The following is a 16885-nucleotide window of genomic DNA, read 5'->3' as shown; positions in this document are numbered from 1 at the left end:
TCTGTAATGCATTTAGCCTGTGTAGGACCCTTTAACAAGCCTTAACAACCTTTAACAATGGTGCAGAGGGCGAAGGGTGGAGGGATGCTACAGAGAGAAGGTATGTGGCCGGGTATAAATATCCCCTAGCTGCATTAGCTTCTCCCTCCCTCCCTCCCTCCCTCCCTCCCTACTGATTACAGTCAGGCCTTAATTGAGTTGTTCTTAGTGGTCCTCTAGGGCACACCTCTTCATTTGACCACTCTGAAGGGCAGCTAATGCGTGTGTTTGTGTGCGCACATGCGTGACTTCATTCTTGCGTGCATGTCCACTTTTTCCCACTCTGAATGCCAATGGATGCTTCCATATCCGCAAGGATCCGTCAGCCTATTATGCAGCTGTCTATATCTGCTGTCCATTGGTCGATCGCTCATAAAGCCTCATCCACACATCCCAACCAACACAGATCTGTGAATTAAGCTTTATTTATGCAGTCAGTAGAGCGGGAGAATGAGACCTAGAATGAGGTATGGAGAAAAAACAATACATGAACACTAACTGTCAGACAGTCTTATATCAGAGTGATTCCAGTGCAGAAGGGATTGCCCTTTAGAGTCCACACAGAAAAATATATATAATGGTGCCCCATATTGACACATCCAGCCCAAAGCGGGAGGTTTACAAAATACTTACTAATTGGAGCATGTTTTTAATTACATTTAAAACCAGATAATTTTTACTTTTACTGAAGTAGTATTTTAATGGGTGACTTTTATTTGAGTCATTTTCTATTAAGGTATCTTTACTTTTACTCAAGTATGAAAATGTAGTACTTATTCCACCACTGGAAGAAGGGAATAGAGAAAGGAGAAAATAATATGGGGAGGAAGACAAAGGGAATAGAGAGAGGAGAAAGAGGAGAATAGACGTCGTGATTGCAAGACTGTGAATGATAATTTATCTTGATAACCCCAGTAAAAGAAAGAGACACGCGCCTTGTACCCTGGTCAGTCCCCTTAAATAGATAGTAAATGCCTCTGCCAGACCCAGAATCTCTGGTTGAATTGTTCTAAACAGCTGGAGTGAACTGAACACAGCGCAGCATAGCAGTGGCGTTTGTGTTGTTATAATGAGAATGAAAGGTGTTGTGATTTGAATGGGACTCTATGGCTCTGTCTGCTTTGTCTCTCAGCCTGCTCTCTGGCCAAGACTGAAATGTCAACGCGTCCAGAGACCGCCTCATTTACATCTCACCGAAGGGAGAGATGAAAGGAGGTATGAAAAGAGAGATGTTGGAGTGGAAATGGTGAAACGAAAAATCAATAGGAGGAATAATTCCAATCGCTGTCCTGTTGACATTTATATTGTCTCAGTAAACTTGGACGAAGCCCAGTGTAGAAAGAAAGAGAGATAATGAGAATGAATGAGGGATAGGGAACGGGAGAGAGGACGAGAAAAAGAGAGACAAAGAGAAAATGAGAGAGAAGACAGAGAGGGAGACAAAGCTAGGGAAAATGAGAGAAAGAGTGCAAGTGAGAGAAAGAGAGAGCGTGAAAAAGATAGAGGAAGAGCTGGAGAGAGAGCAAGTGAAAAAGAGCAGCCAAAGCAAGACTGAGTGAAAAAAATGGGAAGAAAGGGAGCAAAATAAGGTAAGAGAGAATTGGCGAAATAATTGCTTTATTCACGGTGTGGATTGTGGATCGATTGGCTCTATTGAATCAATATCTCCAGTCCTTGGGCTCAACATCCAGCCCACCTTAGGTCAAAGTTCATTACTGTGACAATCAGAGACGCGGTGGTGAATGGCAGTAGCCAGCGGGGACAGCCTCATTTTAAAGTGCCTGGCGTAAACGTACTACACAGAGGTCCTGACCTCCTCTCACTCCATCTTAGCATCTCTCACACACTCCATACACACACAAACCTCTGGCTGACTATCTGTGGCACACTCCTCACTGAACAATTTATTCTGTCTTTCCACAGAAGAAGGAGTGGACGTGGGATGAGAGTAAGATGATGGTGATGCAGGATCCCATTTACAGGTAACACTTCACCACCATCTTACAGCAGTTAATGTGGCCCATCAGAGAGCAGGACAGGTCAGGGCGGGACCTGAATGGTTTCCATAGTGACACACCAAGTAGATTAGCAACTCATTGGATCCAGATGGGCTGGGTCGGCCCACTCTGACCCTGGGACACCCACACGTACAAACACACACACACACACACACACACACACACACACACACACACACACACACACACACACACACACACACACACACACACACACACACACACACACACACACACACACAAAAAGACACACACACCCTGCAGCTCTTCTGGGTGGTTCAGACCAGTCCAAGACATGACCATGGAGGGGGAAGAGAGTTTTAATTTCACAAACGATTGCCCAAAGCTAATTCCTTGTGTTATACTAAAAGGTTTAAAAGCCTAGATGTGCTGCACAATATACAATTATATATATTGTGCGTGCGTGAGTGTGTGTGTGTGTGTGTGTGTGTGTGTGTGTGTGTGTGTGTGTGTGTGTGTGTGTGTGTGTGTGTGTGTGTGTGTGTGTGTGTGTGTGTGTGTGTGTGTGTGTGTGTGTGTGTGTGTGTGTGTGTGTGTGAGGCTGGTTTAGATATGGTTGATGGTAATGAATGGCCCAGTGCCCAGTGCCCAGAATGAGCAGTTAAACGCTGCTGGGTTAATTGGCTGACTATAGTGGTTTAGTGATGGAGAGTATGCATCTGTAGACGCTTTATTGATTTTAATGATACACACACACACACACACACACACACACACACACACACACACACAGGACTTTGGTGATGGATATTGTCCAGTGAATCCGTTATTGATTTTAATGACTGAATCTGTGTATAAAATATTATGTATGATCTAATTAAAAGTTTAATGTTGAGGGATAAGTTGTTGTCCTGGCACCACACGGCCAGGTCTATGACCTCCTCCCTGTAGGCTGTGTCATCGTTGTTGGTGATCAGGCCTACCACTGTTGTGTCTTTGGCAAACTTAATGACGGTGTTGGAATTGTGTCTGGCCAGGGAGTGCAGGAGCAGACTGAGCACAAACCCCTGAGGGACCCCCGTGTTGTTACCTACCCTTACCACTTGGGGGCGGCCCGTCAGGAAGTCCAGGATCCAAATCAAATCAAACTTTATTTGCCACATGCGCCAAATACAACAAGTGTAGACTTTACCGTGAAATGCTTACTTACAAGCCCTTAACCAACAGTGCAGTTCAAGAAGAAGAAAGTATTTGCCAAGTAGGCTAAAATAAAAAGTAATAATAAAAAGTAACACAATAACAATAACAATAACGAGTCTATATACAAGGGGCACCGGTACCGAGTCAGTGTGCAAGGGTACAGGCTAGTCCAGTTGCAGAGTTTAGTTCCAGGGTCCTTAGCTTAGAGTTGAGCTTTGAGGGCACTATGGTGTTGAACGCTGAACTGTAGTCAATGTGTATGAGCAACAGATGCATATCTGTATTCCCAGTCATGTGAAATCCATAAATTATTACCTAATTTATTTATTTCAATAGACTGATTTCTTTATATGAACTGTAACTCAGTAAAATCTTTGAAATTGTTGCATGTTGCGTTTATATTTTTGTTCAGTATAATTGGAGGGGCAAGGAGGTACGGTATGGCGGGCCAGGGCCCCTAAGGCCTGCCCATAATGCCAGCCCTGCCCCTTTAACTCAAAGACTTTGTGAAGGAGAATTTATCGTAACCTTGTAGGAAGTTCCTCCGTATGCTGCGGCAGCTAGCAGCATCTTGGCAGCAGGGTGTGGGTGTGTGTTTCTTTCACCTGGGATAATAAGAGGCTGTGGTATTAGTCCAAATCACAGGATTACCTCTAAGGAAATGGACCAGGCCATTCCTGGCTGGAGATTGGTGTGTGTGTGTGTGTGTGTGTGTGTGGGTGCACGCGCATGTGTATGAAACAGATGTGCAGAGAGGGGGCTCAAAATTTGAGGCAGCAGTTTCAGGCCCCTGAACACACAGACACACACGCACGTGCGCGCACACACACACACACACACACACACACACACACACACACACACACACACACACACACACACACACACACACACACACACACACACACACACACACTGTAGTGGAGGGATTTGGAGGCTCAGACAGATTTGATGAGAAATTAGATAAATACAGTGCAGTGTCTGAAGCATTAATCACTTATACACACACACACACACACACAAACATGCACACACACAGACTGTAAAACCAATGGAGGGTGAATGACAAAGCTAGCAAGGAACATTTGTATTCCAGTATTGTAAATCAGTAGAGTAATGCTGGAGGCTCTGCCGTGACACCGGTTATGACAGGAGAGGACAACAGACAGACTATCTAGTTAGAACCCTGTGATTCAGCGCTGCCTTCACACACACAAACACATATACAGTGAGTATTCATTCATGAGTATTCAACATTAAGAACACCTAGTATTGAGTTGCACTCCCCCTTTTGTCCTCGGAACAGCCTAAATTGATCGGGGCATGGACTCTACAAGGTGTCGAAAGCGTTCCACAGGGATGCTGGCCCATGTTGACTCCATTGCTTCCCACAGTTGTGTTATACTTGGCTGGCTGTTGAGTATGAAAAGCCCAGCAGCGATGCAGTTCTTGACACAAACCGGTGCGGTTGGCACCTATTACCATACCCTGTTCAAAGGCACTTACATTTTCTGTCTTGCCTATTCACCCTCTGAATGGCACACATATACAATCCATGTCTCAATTGTCTCAAGGCTTAAAAATTATTATTTAACTTGTCTCCTCCCCTTCATCTACACTGATTGAAGTGGATTTAACAAGTGACATCAATAAGGGATCATAGCTTCCACCTGGATTCATCTGGTCAGTCGATGTCATGGAAAGAGCAGGTGTTCTTAATGTTTGTATACTGAGTGTATATACACACATACTGTATACTGTATATACACCTGCTGTCAACAGAGGGGGCTCCCTGGCCTCATCAGAGATGTATTTGGTAGCAGCTAGCGCAGCCTGCCTCAGGGCTACAGAGGAGAGCACAGCGGGATTTGTTATTCTGTCAGGAAGATTGAAGCTGCAAGCTGTTTTTAGAACATGGAACTTGTTTGTTCTCCTGTTGTTAGGAAGGATGTCTCAAATCTCTTGTCAAAGTTTGATGTATGCGTTTGTATGTGGGATAGGATCTGGCCCAGTGTTTGTTTCCTCATGTACCTCTCCCTATGGGGATACCTGCCAATATTTCCTCAGCAATTACGCTGATGAGAGGTGGGTCACTCACACACACACACACACACACACACACACACAGCAAGCATGCAAAATCAAGATGGTGATTAGTAGTATGTGACCTGTTTCAGGAAGCTAGGTGTATGTCGCACGTCACTACTTCACAGAAGAGGCATTTGTGACCGACCGGCTCGATTTGGTAAAATTTGAAATTGTGTTTTTCACATTAGATAAAAGTAGAGACTCAGGGCTAGAAAATGGTATATTATGCACTACAGATGAGGAACAATGGGAAGGTAATTCTGCTTTGAAAGTTGATAAACTTGTAACCTTACTTTTGAGAAAATGGCCTTTGAATGTTTTGAGAGCTCTTCTTTGTCTACACCCATTCAGCATCATTCACACCCTCTAAAGCTATAGCCCCGCCCATAAACTCAGAGCATTGTCAGATTGTCTGTTCGTATATTTAGAGAGTTCAGAGCGCACACTGGATGCTCTGGCCGAGGAGTAGGGTAGATCCGATTGTTCTGTCCTAACAACAGCAGTCAAGCACCCAAGCTAACTGGACAACATTGGCTAGCTTGCTAGCTACTTCCAGACACATGAGAGAACAGCTCACTCTGACCATTTTACTCGCCCTAGCAGAGCTGGTTAGGCTGTTTTTATGTTATCCAGATCGATGGTGACTGCAACTGTGCTGTTGCCAACAATTGAATTACGCTTTTTGCCGATGTTTACTGACACTGGCCATATTCAACTGGTGTTGAGAGTTCGTAATTATGAACGCTCAGTTATTCTGCACTCTGGCACACTCAGACGAGTGTGCTCTGAAATCGGAGTAGATAGCCAGAGTGAATTTACCAGCTACATATATCAACAGTTGTCACATTGACATCACGAACATTCTATTGAAATGGTTACTTGCATAGTGGAGTCTTTTGTTGAAACAAAAGCTAAACAAAAGCTAAACAGTACAGTGCCTTGGTAAATATGAGCAAAACGTGCTGTGAAAAAAAATCTTTGTTTATCCTAAAATAATTGAAAGGGAACAAAATGTGTTATCATAAAACAAATCATTTTCTTAAATATATGTGTGCCACAATTATTGGAACCCCTTCAGTCAATACTTAGTGCAACCTCCCTTTGCTAAAATAACAGCTCTGTGTCTTCTCCTATAATGCGTAATGAGGTTGGAGAACACATGACAAGGGATCTGAGACCATTCCTCCATACAGAATCTCTCCAGATCCTTCAGATTCTGAGGTCCACGCTTGTGGACTCTCCTCTTCAGCTCATTCCACTGGTTTTCTATGGGGTTTAGGTCAGGGGACTTGGATGGCCATGGCAAAACCTTGATTCTGTGGTCAGTGAACCATTTTTGTGTTGATTTTGAGGTGTGCTTTGGATCATTGTCCTGCTGGAAGATCCAACCACGGCCCAGTTTAAGCTTCCTAGCAGAGGCAGTCAGGTTTTGATTTAATATCTGCTGGTACTTGGAGTCTATGATACCATGTATCCTAACAAGTTGTCCAGGGCCTTTGGAAGAAACACAGCCCCACAACATCAAAGATCCACCACCATACTTCACAGTGGGGAAGAGGTACTTTCTGTATGGCTATCTTTCTGTCTACGCCAAACCCACCTCTGATGTTTGTTTCCAAAAAGCTCTATTTTGGTCTCATCTGACCATAGAACCCGGTCCTATTGAAAGTTCCACTAACGTTTAGGCGCTTGAGTTTGTTGTTTGATGACAGCAAAGGCTTTTTTATGGCAACCTTCCCAAGCAACTTGTGGTTATGTAGGTGGCGTCTGATTGTAGTTTTGGAGACTTTCCGCCCCCAAGACCCAAATAACGTCTGCAATTCTCCAGCTGTGATCCTTGGAGATTTTTTGGCCAGTCGAACCATCCTCCTCACTGTACGTGGGGTCAATATAGACACACGTCATTTTCCAGGCCGATTGTTGACATCTCCAGTTGCTTTAAACTTCTTAATTATTACCCTGATAGTGGAAACGGGCATTTTAAACCGTCTTATAGCTATTTCCTGATTTGTGCAGCTCAACAACGTTTTGTCGCACATCATTACTGTATTCTCAGGTCTTTCCCATAGTGATGGATGACTATGGGAACTTGGCCTGTGTGTCACATCATATTTATACCCCAGTGAAACAGGAAGTCATGGCTTACTACATAAGTGTTCCTAATCACTTAAGTGAACTTAAAAACATAAAATTTGAATGGGAAATATAATTCAGTTAGATTTTACTGATAAGAATTTCTAGGGATGCCAATAATTATGGCACACATGTTTCAGAGAATTTTTTATTTTTTTATTTCACATTTATTTTTTTCAATCATTTTACTTAAATTAAAGGTTACATTTTTATGAATATTTTCAATAAAAGACCAAGAGGATAACCAGCAAATAAATATTTTTCACTGCCTGTTTTGCTCATACTTACCAAGGGTGCCAAAATTCATGGAGGGCACTGTAAACCATAATCCCAACTCATGACATTACTACCCTGTATGAATCTGCAGGTAGCTAACCAACCAGGTTCAATGTTAGCTAGCTAACATTAGGCTATAACTAGCAAAGCAAAATGGCTCTGAGATACGAATAATATTACTACACAAATCATACACGTAACGTTAGGCTAGCAAGCCAGCCATCTAACGATATCTGAAAAATGTAGTTAGCTAGACTCTTACCCGTATACATGGATGGACGCTTCTCCCTCTCCGTCACAGATGCCATGGTTGCCCTTAGTTTGAAGATGTAATCTGGAGACAGGTGTTTTCTCCATCTTCTTAGCTAGCATACTCTAATTCCACTGATTTCAAAACTCAATCTCTCGGCATGTCCAGCCTACTCATTATCTCAGTCAATCATGGCTAGCGGGAAGGTTGCTGACTTTTTCTGTGACTAAACCAACTAGGCTCGTAATTTAACAATTGTATTCGTATTCACTGATGGCATACAAGTTTGTTATTAAGGCACATGAAAGTTCACATGTTCCAGAATGTATTTCTGCCCAAAAAATGCATTTTGATAAAAATGCAGAGAGAGGAGTTTTGATTGGTTTGCAATGTAGCGCGCTTCTGTCTAACATGAGCTGCTCAGGATGTGTAGATACAGTTGAAGTCGGAAGTTTACATACACCTTAGCCAAATACATTCCCTGTCTTAGGTCAGTTAGGATCACCACTTTATTTTAATAATGTGAAATGTCAGAATAATAGTAGAGAGAATTATTTATTTCAGCTTTTATTTCTTTCATCACATTCCCAGTGGGTCAGAAGTTTACATACACTCTAGTTAGTATTTGGTAGCATTGCCTTTAAATTGTTTAACTTGGGTCAAACGTTTTGGGTAGCCTTCCACAAGCTTCCCACAATAAGTTGGGTGAATTGTGGCCTATTCCTCCTGACAGAGCTGGTGTAACTGAGTCAGGTTTGTAGGCCTCCTTGCTCGCACACACTTTTTCAGTTCTGCCCACATATTTTCTATAGGATTGAGGTCAGGGTTTTATGATGGCGACTCCAATACCTTGACTTTGTTGTCCTTAAGCCATTTTGCCACAACTTTGGAAGTATTCATGGACTCATTCTTCATTTGGAAGACCCATTTGCGACCAAACTTTAACTTCCTGACTGATGTCTTGAGATGTTGCTTCAATATATCCACATAATTTTCCTCCCTCATGATTCCATCTATTTTGTGAAGTGCACCAGTCCCTCCTGCAGCAAAGCACCCCCATAACATGATGCTGCCATCCCCGTGCTTCACGGTTGGGATGGTGTTCTTCGGCTTGCAAGCCTCCCCCTTTTTCCTACAAACATAATGACGGTCATTATGGCCAAACAGTTCTATTTTTGTTTCATCAGACGGTTTTGGAGCAGTGGCTTCTTCCTTGCTGAGCGGCCTTTCAGGTTATATCAATATAGGACTCGTTTTACTGTGGATATAGATACTTCCTTACCTGTTTTCTTCAGCATCTTCACAAGGTCCTTTGCTGTTAGTTCTGGGATTGATTTGCACTTTTTCGCACTAAAGTACATTCATCTCTAAGAGACAGAACGCATCTCCTTCCTGAGCGGTATGACGGCTGAGTGGTCCCATGGTGTTTATACTTGTGTACTATTGTTTGTACAGATGAACGTGGTACCTTCAGGCGTTTGGAAATTGCTCCCAAGTATGAACAAGACTTGTGGAAGTCTACACTTTTCTTGGCTGATTTCTTTTGATTTTCCCATGATGTCAAGCAAAGTGGCACTGAGTTTGAAGGTAGGCCTTGAAATACATTCACAGGTACACCTCTAATTGACTCAAATTATGTCAATTAGCCTATCAGAAGCTTCTAAAGCCATGACATCATTTTCTGGAATTTTCCAAGTTGTTTAAAGGCACAGTCAATTTAGTGTATGTAAACTTCTAACCCACTGGAATTGTGGTACAGTGAATTATAAGTGAAATAATCTGTCTGTAAACAATTGTTGGAGAAATTACTTGTGTCATGCACAAAGTAGATGTCCGAACCGACTTGCCAAAACTATAGTTTGTTAACAAGACATTTGTGGAGTGGTTGAAAACGAGTTTTAATGACTCCAACCTAAGTGTATGTAAACTTCCAACTTTAACTGTAATCCTTTCAACTGCAGTATTTTTTAAGATATCATGAAGAACTGCAAAATTGTTGCTTCTGCTCCAAAACTCCTGCCCTGAATTTAACAGGCACTATCGACAAAGATCAGTGGGAAAAGGTTGTGATGGACTACTTTCTGGAGGTCGATCTTGCCATGCTGACTTGGAAAATGAATCCGTGATTTAGGTAGAAACATTTTAATTGAACCAGAAATTGTAGAATCTTCTGATGGCAGTGATGGAGAATAAACAGCAATCAACAGTGTTGACCGAGTTTTGAAATCAGTGTAATTCCCGTTGGAAGCAGAGTAAGATTGCAAATGCAGAGGGAGTCGAAAAGAGAACAACACAGAAGGCTTTTGTATAAAACACCTGTCTCCTGATTACATCTTTAAACTAAGGGCAACCATGGCATAGAGGGAGAAGCGTTCATCCATGTATACGGTAAGAGTCTAGCTACATTTTCAGATATTATACGTTTCTAATTTTGTCAAAAAGTTTTCATTGCAAGTTAAAACCTGTTGGGGATAGGGGGCAGTATTTGCACGGCCGGATAAAAAACATACCCGGTTTAATCTGGTTACTACTCCTGCCCAGTAACTAGAATATGCATATAATTAGTAGATTTGGATAGAAAACACTCTAAAGTTTCTAAAACTGTTTGAATGGTGTCTGTGAGTATAACAGAACTCATATGGCAGTCAAAACCCTGAGACAAATCCTAACAGGAAATGGAGATCTGATGTGTGGAATCACTTCAAACCTTTGCCATTGAAACACACAGGGACTTATTAATCATTTAGCACTTCCTAAGGCTTCCACTAGATGTCAACAGTCTTTACAAAGTGGTTTGAGTCTTCTATGGTAGAAACTGACCCAAAGAGAGGCTTGGGAAGTTGGTCACAGGGTTAGGGCTATTACTACTATGACGCGGGCGCCCATGGGAAACCTTTTGTTCTGAAACGTTTAGTAAGACAATGCAATCGTCCGCCTTGAATATTATTGAAGCTCTGGTTGAAAAAGGCCCTAAAGATTTATGTTATACAATGTTTGACATGTTTGAACGAACGTAAATATATATTTTTTGCACATTCGTGACGACAAGTCCCGCGCGCTTCAGTACATTATGAGTAGCCTTCAGAATGTGCTAACAAGAAGGAACTATTGGGACATAAATTATTAACTTTTTCGAACAAAACTACATTTGTTGTGGACCTGGGATTCCTGGAAGTGCCTTCTGATGAAGATAATCAAAGGTAAGGGAATATTTGCAATAGTATTTTTGATTTTAGATGGTTCCAAGATGGCGCTAACATGTATCACCTAGCCTATTTTTCTGAGCATACCACGTCGTTTATTGCAAAGTGTGATTTCCCAGTAAAGTTATTTTTAAATCTGGCAATGCGGTTGCATTCACGAGATGTTAATCTATAATTCTTTGAATGACAATATTACATTTTAACAATGTTTTCGAATAGTAATTTTGTAAATTGTAGCGCTGATTCACTGGAAGCATTTGAGGGAAAATATTTTCTGAACGTCACGCGCCGATGTAAAAATGCTGTTTTTATATATAAATATGAACTTTATCGAATGAAAAATGCATGTATTGTGTAACATGATGTCCTAGGAGTGTCATCCGATGATTGTCAAAGGTTAGTGCTGCATTTAGCTGTGTTTTTGGGTATTTGTGATGCACCTCGTTGCTTTGAAAATGGCAGTGTGATTTTTTTTTGGCAGGGTACTCTCCTAACATAATCTAATGTTTTGCTTTTGCTGTAAAGCCTTTTTGAAATCGGACAACGTGGTTTGATTCAGGAGAGGTGTATCTATAAAATGGTGTAAAATAGTCATATGTTTGCGAAATTGAAGTTATAGCATTTATGAGGTTTTGTATTTCGCGCGACGCGATTCCACTGGCTGTTGACTAGGGTGGGACGCAAACGTCCCACCTTGCCCAGACAGGTTGTTAGCTAGCTAACGTTAGCTGATTGGCTCGCTAACTAACGTTACGTGTATGATCTGTGTAGAAATATTATTTGTATCTCAGGAAGCCATTTGCATTGCTAGTTATAGCCTAATGTTAGCTAGCTAGCTAACTTTGAACCTAATTGGTTAGCTTTAGCTACCTGCAGATTCATGCATGGTGCATTGTATTATGAGTTGGGATTATGGTTCATTGTTTAGTTAGCTACATGTCTAAACAAAAGACTCCAATATGCAAGTAACCATTTCACTGTACCGTTTAAGCCTTCTATATCCTGTAAATCTGACAGATCAATTTAGATTTTATTTGATATATTGTGTATTTACCAGAGACGGTAATGTGAAGAACATGACCTGCACCAAAATCAGATTAGGATAGAAAGTAAGGCGGTACGGTCCAGTACGGCGTCCCGGCAAAATAAAATGTGGGGCTACGCCGTACCAGTAAAACGTGAGCCTTTAATATAAAAAACAATTAATACAACATGGCCAAGAAACTATAGGCTATTACACCATTACTTAACATTAATGCATCTTAGCCACATGAAAAAAAGCAAAATTCACTAGAAACCGGGTGCTATACGCTCCAAATTGCGTTGTTGTTTGAGAACACTTACATTTTGTCAAGACGGGGAGTGGCCGAGACTCTCGCGGAAATTAGTGGCTGAGACCAAGGCGCGCGTGAACAACAGTGGATGCATCAAATCAGGCTACAAGTGTAGGTCTAATGACAATCGCAGAATGTCATTGCAATACACGTAGGTGTTTGTAACATATGTCTCTTTCCATTCATCAAATTACAGGTGCGAAGTGCACTGTTGGGGTTTGGTGCTAACATTATTTTGTGAGGGGACGAATGTGCGCTGGTAGCCTACACGAGTGCCTTGGTTAAGTGATTGTTTGACAATCAGATGAAAACATCATGACTGGTTGTGTTTATGCCAAATTAAAAGGCATAGCCGGCGTCTCCATAAGGCTAGAGGAAGCTAAGCTTTCCCTACAGTAAATTGAATTAGATTGCAAACATTATATAGCCTAATTAGCTTACTCCTGTCTATATAAAGAAAGAAATATAATACATTTTGGCAGCGCGCGTTGCAAATACCAAATAGATGATTGTTGCGACTGTCAGTGAAAAACAGAGAGACCCAGCCAGGCATATCGCAATATGTAAAAATACAATTGCTTAAAACTCTTCGGAAATCAAATGGCTATTGCTGTAAAGAGATGACAATGGAAATACTTAAATCTGTCTTAACTTAGTTGAGCGAACAGTAGCCTATATTGTTGGCACCAGAGGAAAACATTGGCCATATCCCCAGTGAGTGTGTATATTCACTGTCTTTGTCATTGGGTCAGTGCCACTTTTGTTTGTTTTTGGACAATAATTTCCTCCTCCAGGTTAGATGGACGTTATATTTCGTTGACCAATTATATGGATCAGACAACATTGTTTTTATTTATCTGTTTGTCAGTGTCAGCAGAGTATGCCTCCTTGTAATTTTGGAGTATTAAAAAAAAAAATGTGTGAGTGCATTTAGGTGTCTACTTTCACCCCTGGATTAGGATATAATCATTTTTGGACTAGATAAAGTGTATTTTAGCTACTAATTTTAGTCTTGAAATCTTTGGGTGTTTACTACACTACCTTACTCACTCTGTTTAGGACATGGCCTCACATGTGAATCTTAAAGAGATGGGTGGGGCTAAGGCTTAAGAGGATGTGAAGGATGCTGAATGGGTGTAGACCAGGGTTCCCCAAATTGGTGGGTTTTTGGTGGTTTATTGGTGGAATTTTCATTGTTGGACATAAGACTGTAAAAACACCAGGACATCAGCTCCAAGTGACATTAATTTAAGAAATCTGTTCCCAAGTATTCTCAGGCATAATAGAGACACGTGATCGTATACAAATGTAAGCAAACTTTGAAATTATTGTTTTAGTCGAACATATCTGTTTGGGCTTCTTGCGGTCAATTTGCGGTCTACAAGTTATTTGTAGTTATGTTCTGGCCCACCGACCATCCCCTCAAGAAAAAATCATCCTGCGGCTGAATCTAGTTGATGATCCCTGGTGTAGACAAAACATTTAATGGACATTTTCTCAAAAGTTGGGTTACATGTTTGTCAACTTTCTAAGCAGAATTACTTTCCCATTGTTCCTCAACTGCAGCGTATGATATACCATTTTCTAGCTCTCTCTCTACTTTTATCCCATGTAAAAAACACAATTTCAAAATGTTCTATATAGGACCGAATCCAGGTGGTGGGTCACATATACAAAAGTATGTGGAAACCTGCTTGTCGAACACCTATTTCCAAAATCATGGGTATTAATATGGATTGATTCTATAACAGCCTCCACTCTTCTGGGAAGGCTTTCCACTAGATGTTGGAACATTGCTGCGGGGACTTGCTTCTATTCAGCCACAATAGCATTAGTGAGGTTGGGCACTGATGTTGGGCGATTAGGCCTGGCTCAAAGTCGACGTTCCAATTCATCCCAAAGGTGTTCAGTGGGGTTGAGGTCAGGGCTCTGTGCAGGCCAGTCAAGTTCTTCCACAACGATCTTGACAAACCATTTCTGTATGAACCTTGCTTTGTGCACAAGTGCATTGCCGTGCTGAAACAGGAAAGGGCCTTTCCCAAACTGTTGCCACAAAGTTGGAAAAACAGAATTGTCTAGAATGCCATTGTATGCTGTAGCGTTAAAATTGCCCTTCCCTGGAACTAAAGAGCCCAAACCATGTGTGGCTTTCTGTGAGCTTGTGTGGCCTACCACTTTGCATGTTTCCACTTCACAATATCAGCACTTGCAGTTGACCGGGGCAGTTCTGGGGGGGGGCAGAAATGTTATGAACTGACTTGTTGGAAAGGTGGCATCCTATGACGGTGCCACATTGAATGTCACCGAGCTCTTCAGTAAGACCATTCTAATGCCAATGTTTGTCTATGGAGATTGCATGGCTGTGTGCTAGATATTATACAACTGTCAACAACGGGTGTGGCTGAAATAGCCGAATCCACTAATTTGAAGGGGTGTTCACATACACTATATGTACAAAAGTATCAAGCTCAGCTCTACTGACCAGCTACTCTGCTGTACTCACTCACACATGGGCAAGGATAGACTCATGTACACACAGAGAAACACACGCAATTTGTACACACAGTCGACAGGGGCAGGATATATACTTCTAGAACAGATGTGAGAGTTCTGGAACTCTCTATGCCTTCCAGGAAATAGCCATCATCATCCGTCACTCCTCTGACATAGAGGTTTCTATTTGATCCTGAGCTCCTGGACTTCATTCTCTTCAAAACATTTAAAAGTGTCTGCCAAATATAGACGGCTGGTCTTCATAGCTCTCATTCATTCTCTCTCTCTGTCTCTCTCTCTTGCTCTCAACAAATAGCAGAAAAAGCATCAGCCCCTTCATAGCCTTTTGACCGACCGACCGTGTATGTGTCCCCGTTAGGATCTGGTCCACTGTGTGAATGTGTCCTCGTGTACCTCTCCCAATGGGTATATCTGGCAATACCTCCTCAGCAATTACACTGATGAGTGTGTACACACACACATACGGTTTTGTTATTGTAGGAGTGGCGTGAACACACCCTGATAACAGAATTAAAGCGGTGGGAAGGGCAGTGTAGATGAATATCTCATTAAAGCTTTGATTATTCTCACACACAGTCACACTAACCTAGTCTGCTGAAAAAACAGTGTGTGAAGAATAACTTGGTATTGTCACGACTTCTGCCGAAGTCGGTCCCTCTCCTTGTTCGGGCAGCGTTCGGCGGTTGACGTCGCCGGCCTTCTAGCCACCGCCGATCCACTTTTCATTTTCCATTTGTTTTGTCTATGTCTTACACACCTGGTTTCACTCACCCAATTACCTGTTTATTATTTAACCCTCTGTTCCCCATGTTTGGTTGTGAATGATTGTTTGTTGTATTGTGGTCCGTATTGTGGGCTTGGTAATTCTCGTGTATTTTGATGACTTTGAGTAAAGTTACTTTTATTTACTCATCTCTGCTGTCCTGCGCCTGACTCCTCTGCACCAGCTACACATAGATCCTTACAGGTATGCTGTTTACAGTAGTAAGCATGCTTGCAAACAAGTGAACATTCCACATGTTCATTCATATTCATACATTATTAGAGGTCAGAGTAAATCAATAAAGGTAAATAAACTGAAACCTTTCACAAAGAACTTTGCTGAAATGAGGTGTGTGTATAAATACCCGTAAATAGTGTGCGTACAGCATGCTCCAGTGCTATTAATTCTGCCGTGATTATTTAATCAAGATAATCTCACCGTTTAATCTTGTTAACAGTATATAAACAAACTCTGTCTGCTATATTTACATACACTCTCTCTCTCTTATCCCAGCTCAGAGCCTTACAGTACAGTATCAGGGTGAAATGTCCAGACTTTCACCCCCAGGGACCACAAATGGTGTCAGCCAATGACTGAGGGTGTTACCAGAGGACTCTAGTAACATCGTCAATCAGGGGTAGCTATTGGCAGACACGGGCCAGTCATAACATCCAATCATACAGCATATTGATCCTCGGTTAGTTTTAAAAAAGTATTGTTGTTTAGAGGAGAGTACCATATGTTTCAGAAACTGTCGCTCTCTTTCTGCACTAGTGTATCATTTGGAGCAGTAAAAGAGAGCTGTGAAATATGGCTGTGATTATATCTAAAAATCACTATAACTGATAAACTGTAAAAGGGCCACTAGTCCATAAACATAACAGCCCTGTTTCACTTACCTAACATAGTTTATGGTATCTCTGTTACACTGAATGGAATAGCCAGTTAGTTGTTTAGTGTAGTTGGATTCCCTCCCTCCCTCCCTCTGCATTAGCAGAGCTCCATGGATGACCTTGGAGTCGCTCTCAAAGCACTGACCACTCTACAGCCAGCCACTCTCATCTTCAGAAGCTGTCTGGGGGTTTGGGACTAGAGGATGTCATGTC

The 16885-nt window shown here is 41.8% G+C and overlaps 1 protein-coding gene across 1 annotated transcript in view; it reads left to right on the top strand.

The window, feature by feature from the left end:
* LOC106560293 (carboxyl-terminal PDZ ligand of neuronal nitric oxide synthase protein) overlaps positions 1-16885 on the top strand; it is a 191816-nt gene that overhangs the window by 62705 nt on the left and 112226 nt on the right. The window contains exon 4 of the mRNA XM_014123046.2: positions 1963-2021. Within this exon, the coding sequence (XP_013978521.1) occupies positions 1963-2021 (59 nt within the window). The remainder of the gene's footprint in view (positions 1-1962; positions 2022-16885) is intronic.

This window comes from Salmo salar, chromosome ssa10 (assembly GCF_905237065.1).
Source record: "Salmo salar chromosome ssa10, Ssal_v3.1, whole genome shotgun sequence".
NCBI classification, from domain to species: Eukaryota; Metazoa; Chordata; class Actinopteri; order Salmoniformes; family Salmonidae; genus Salmo; species Salmo salar.
This window is presented reverse-complemented; position numbering and strand designations above follow the sequence as displayed.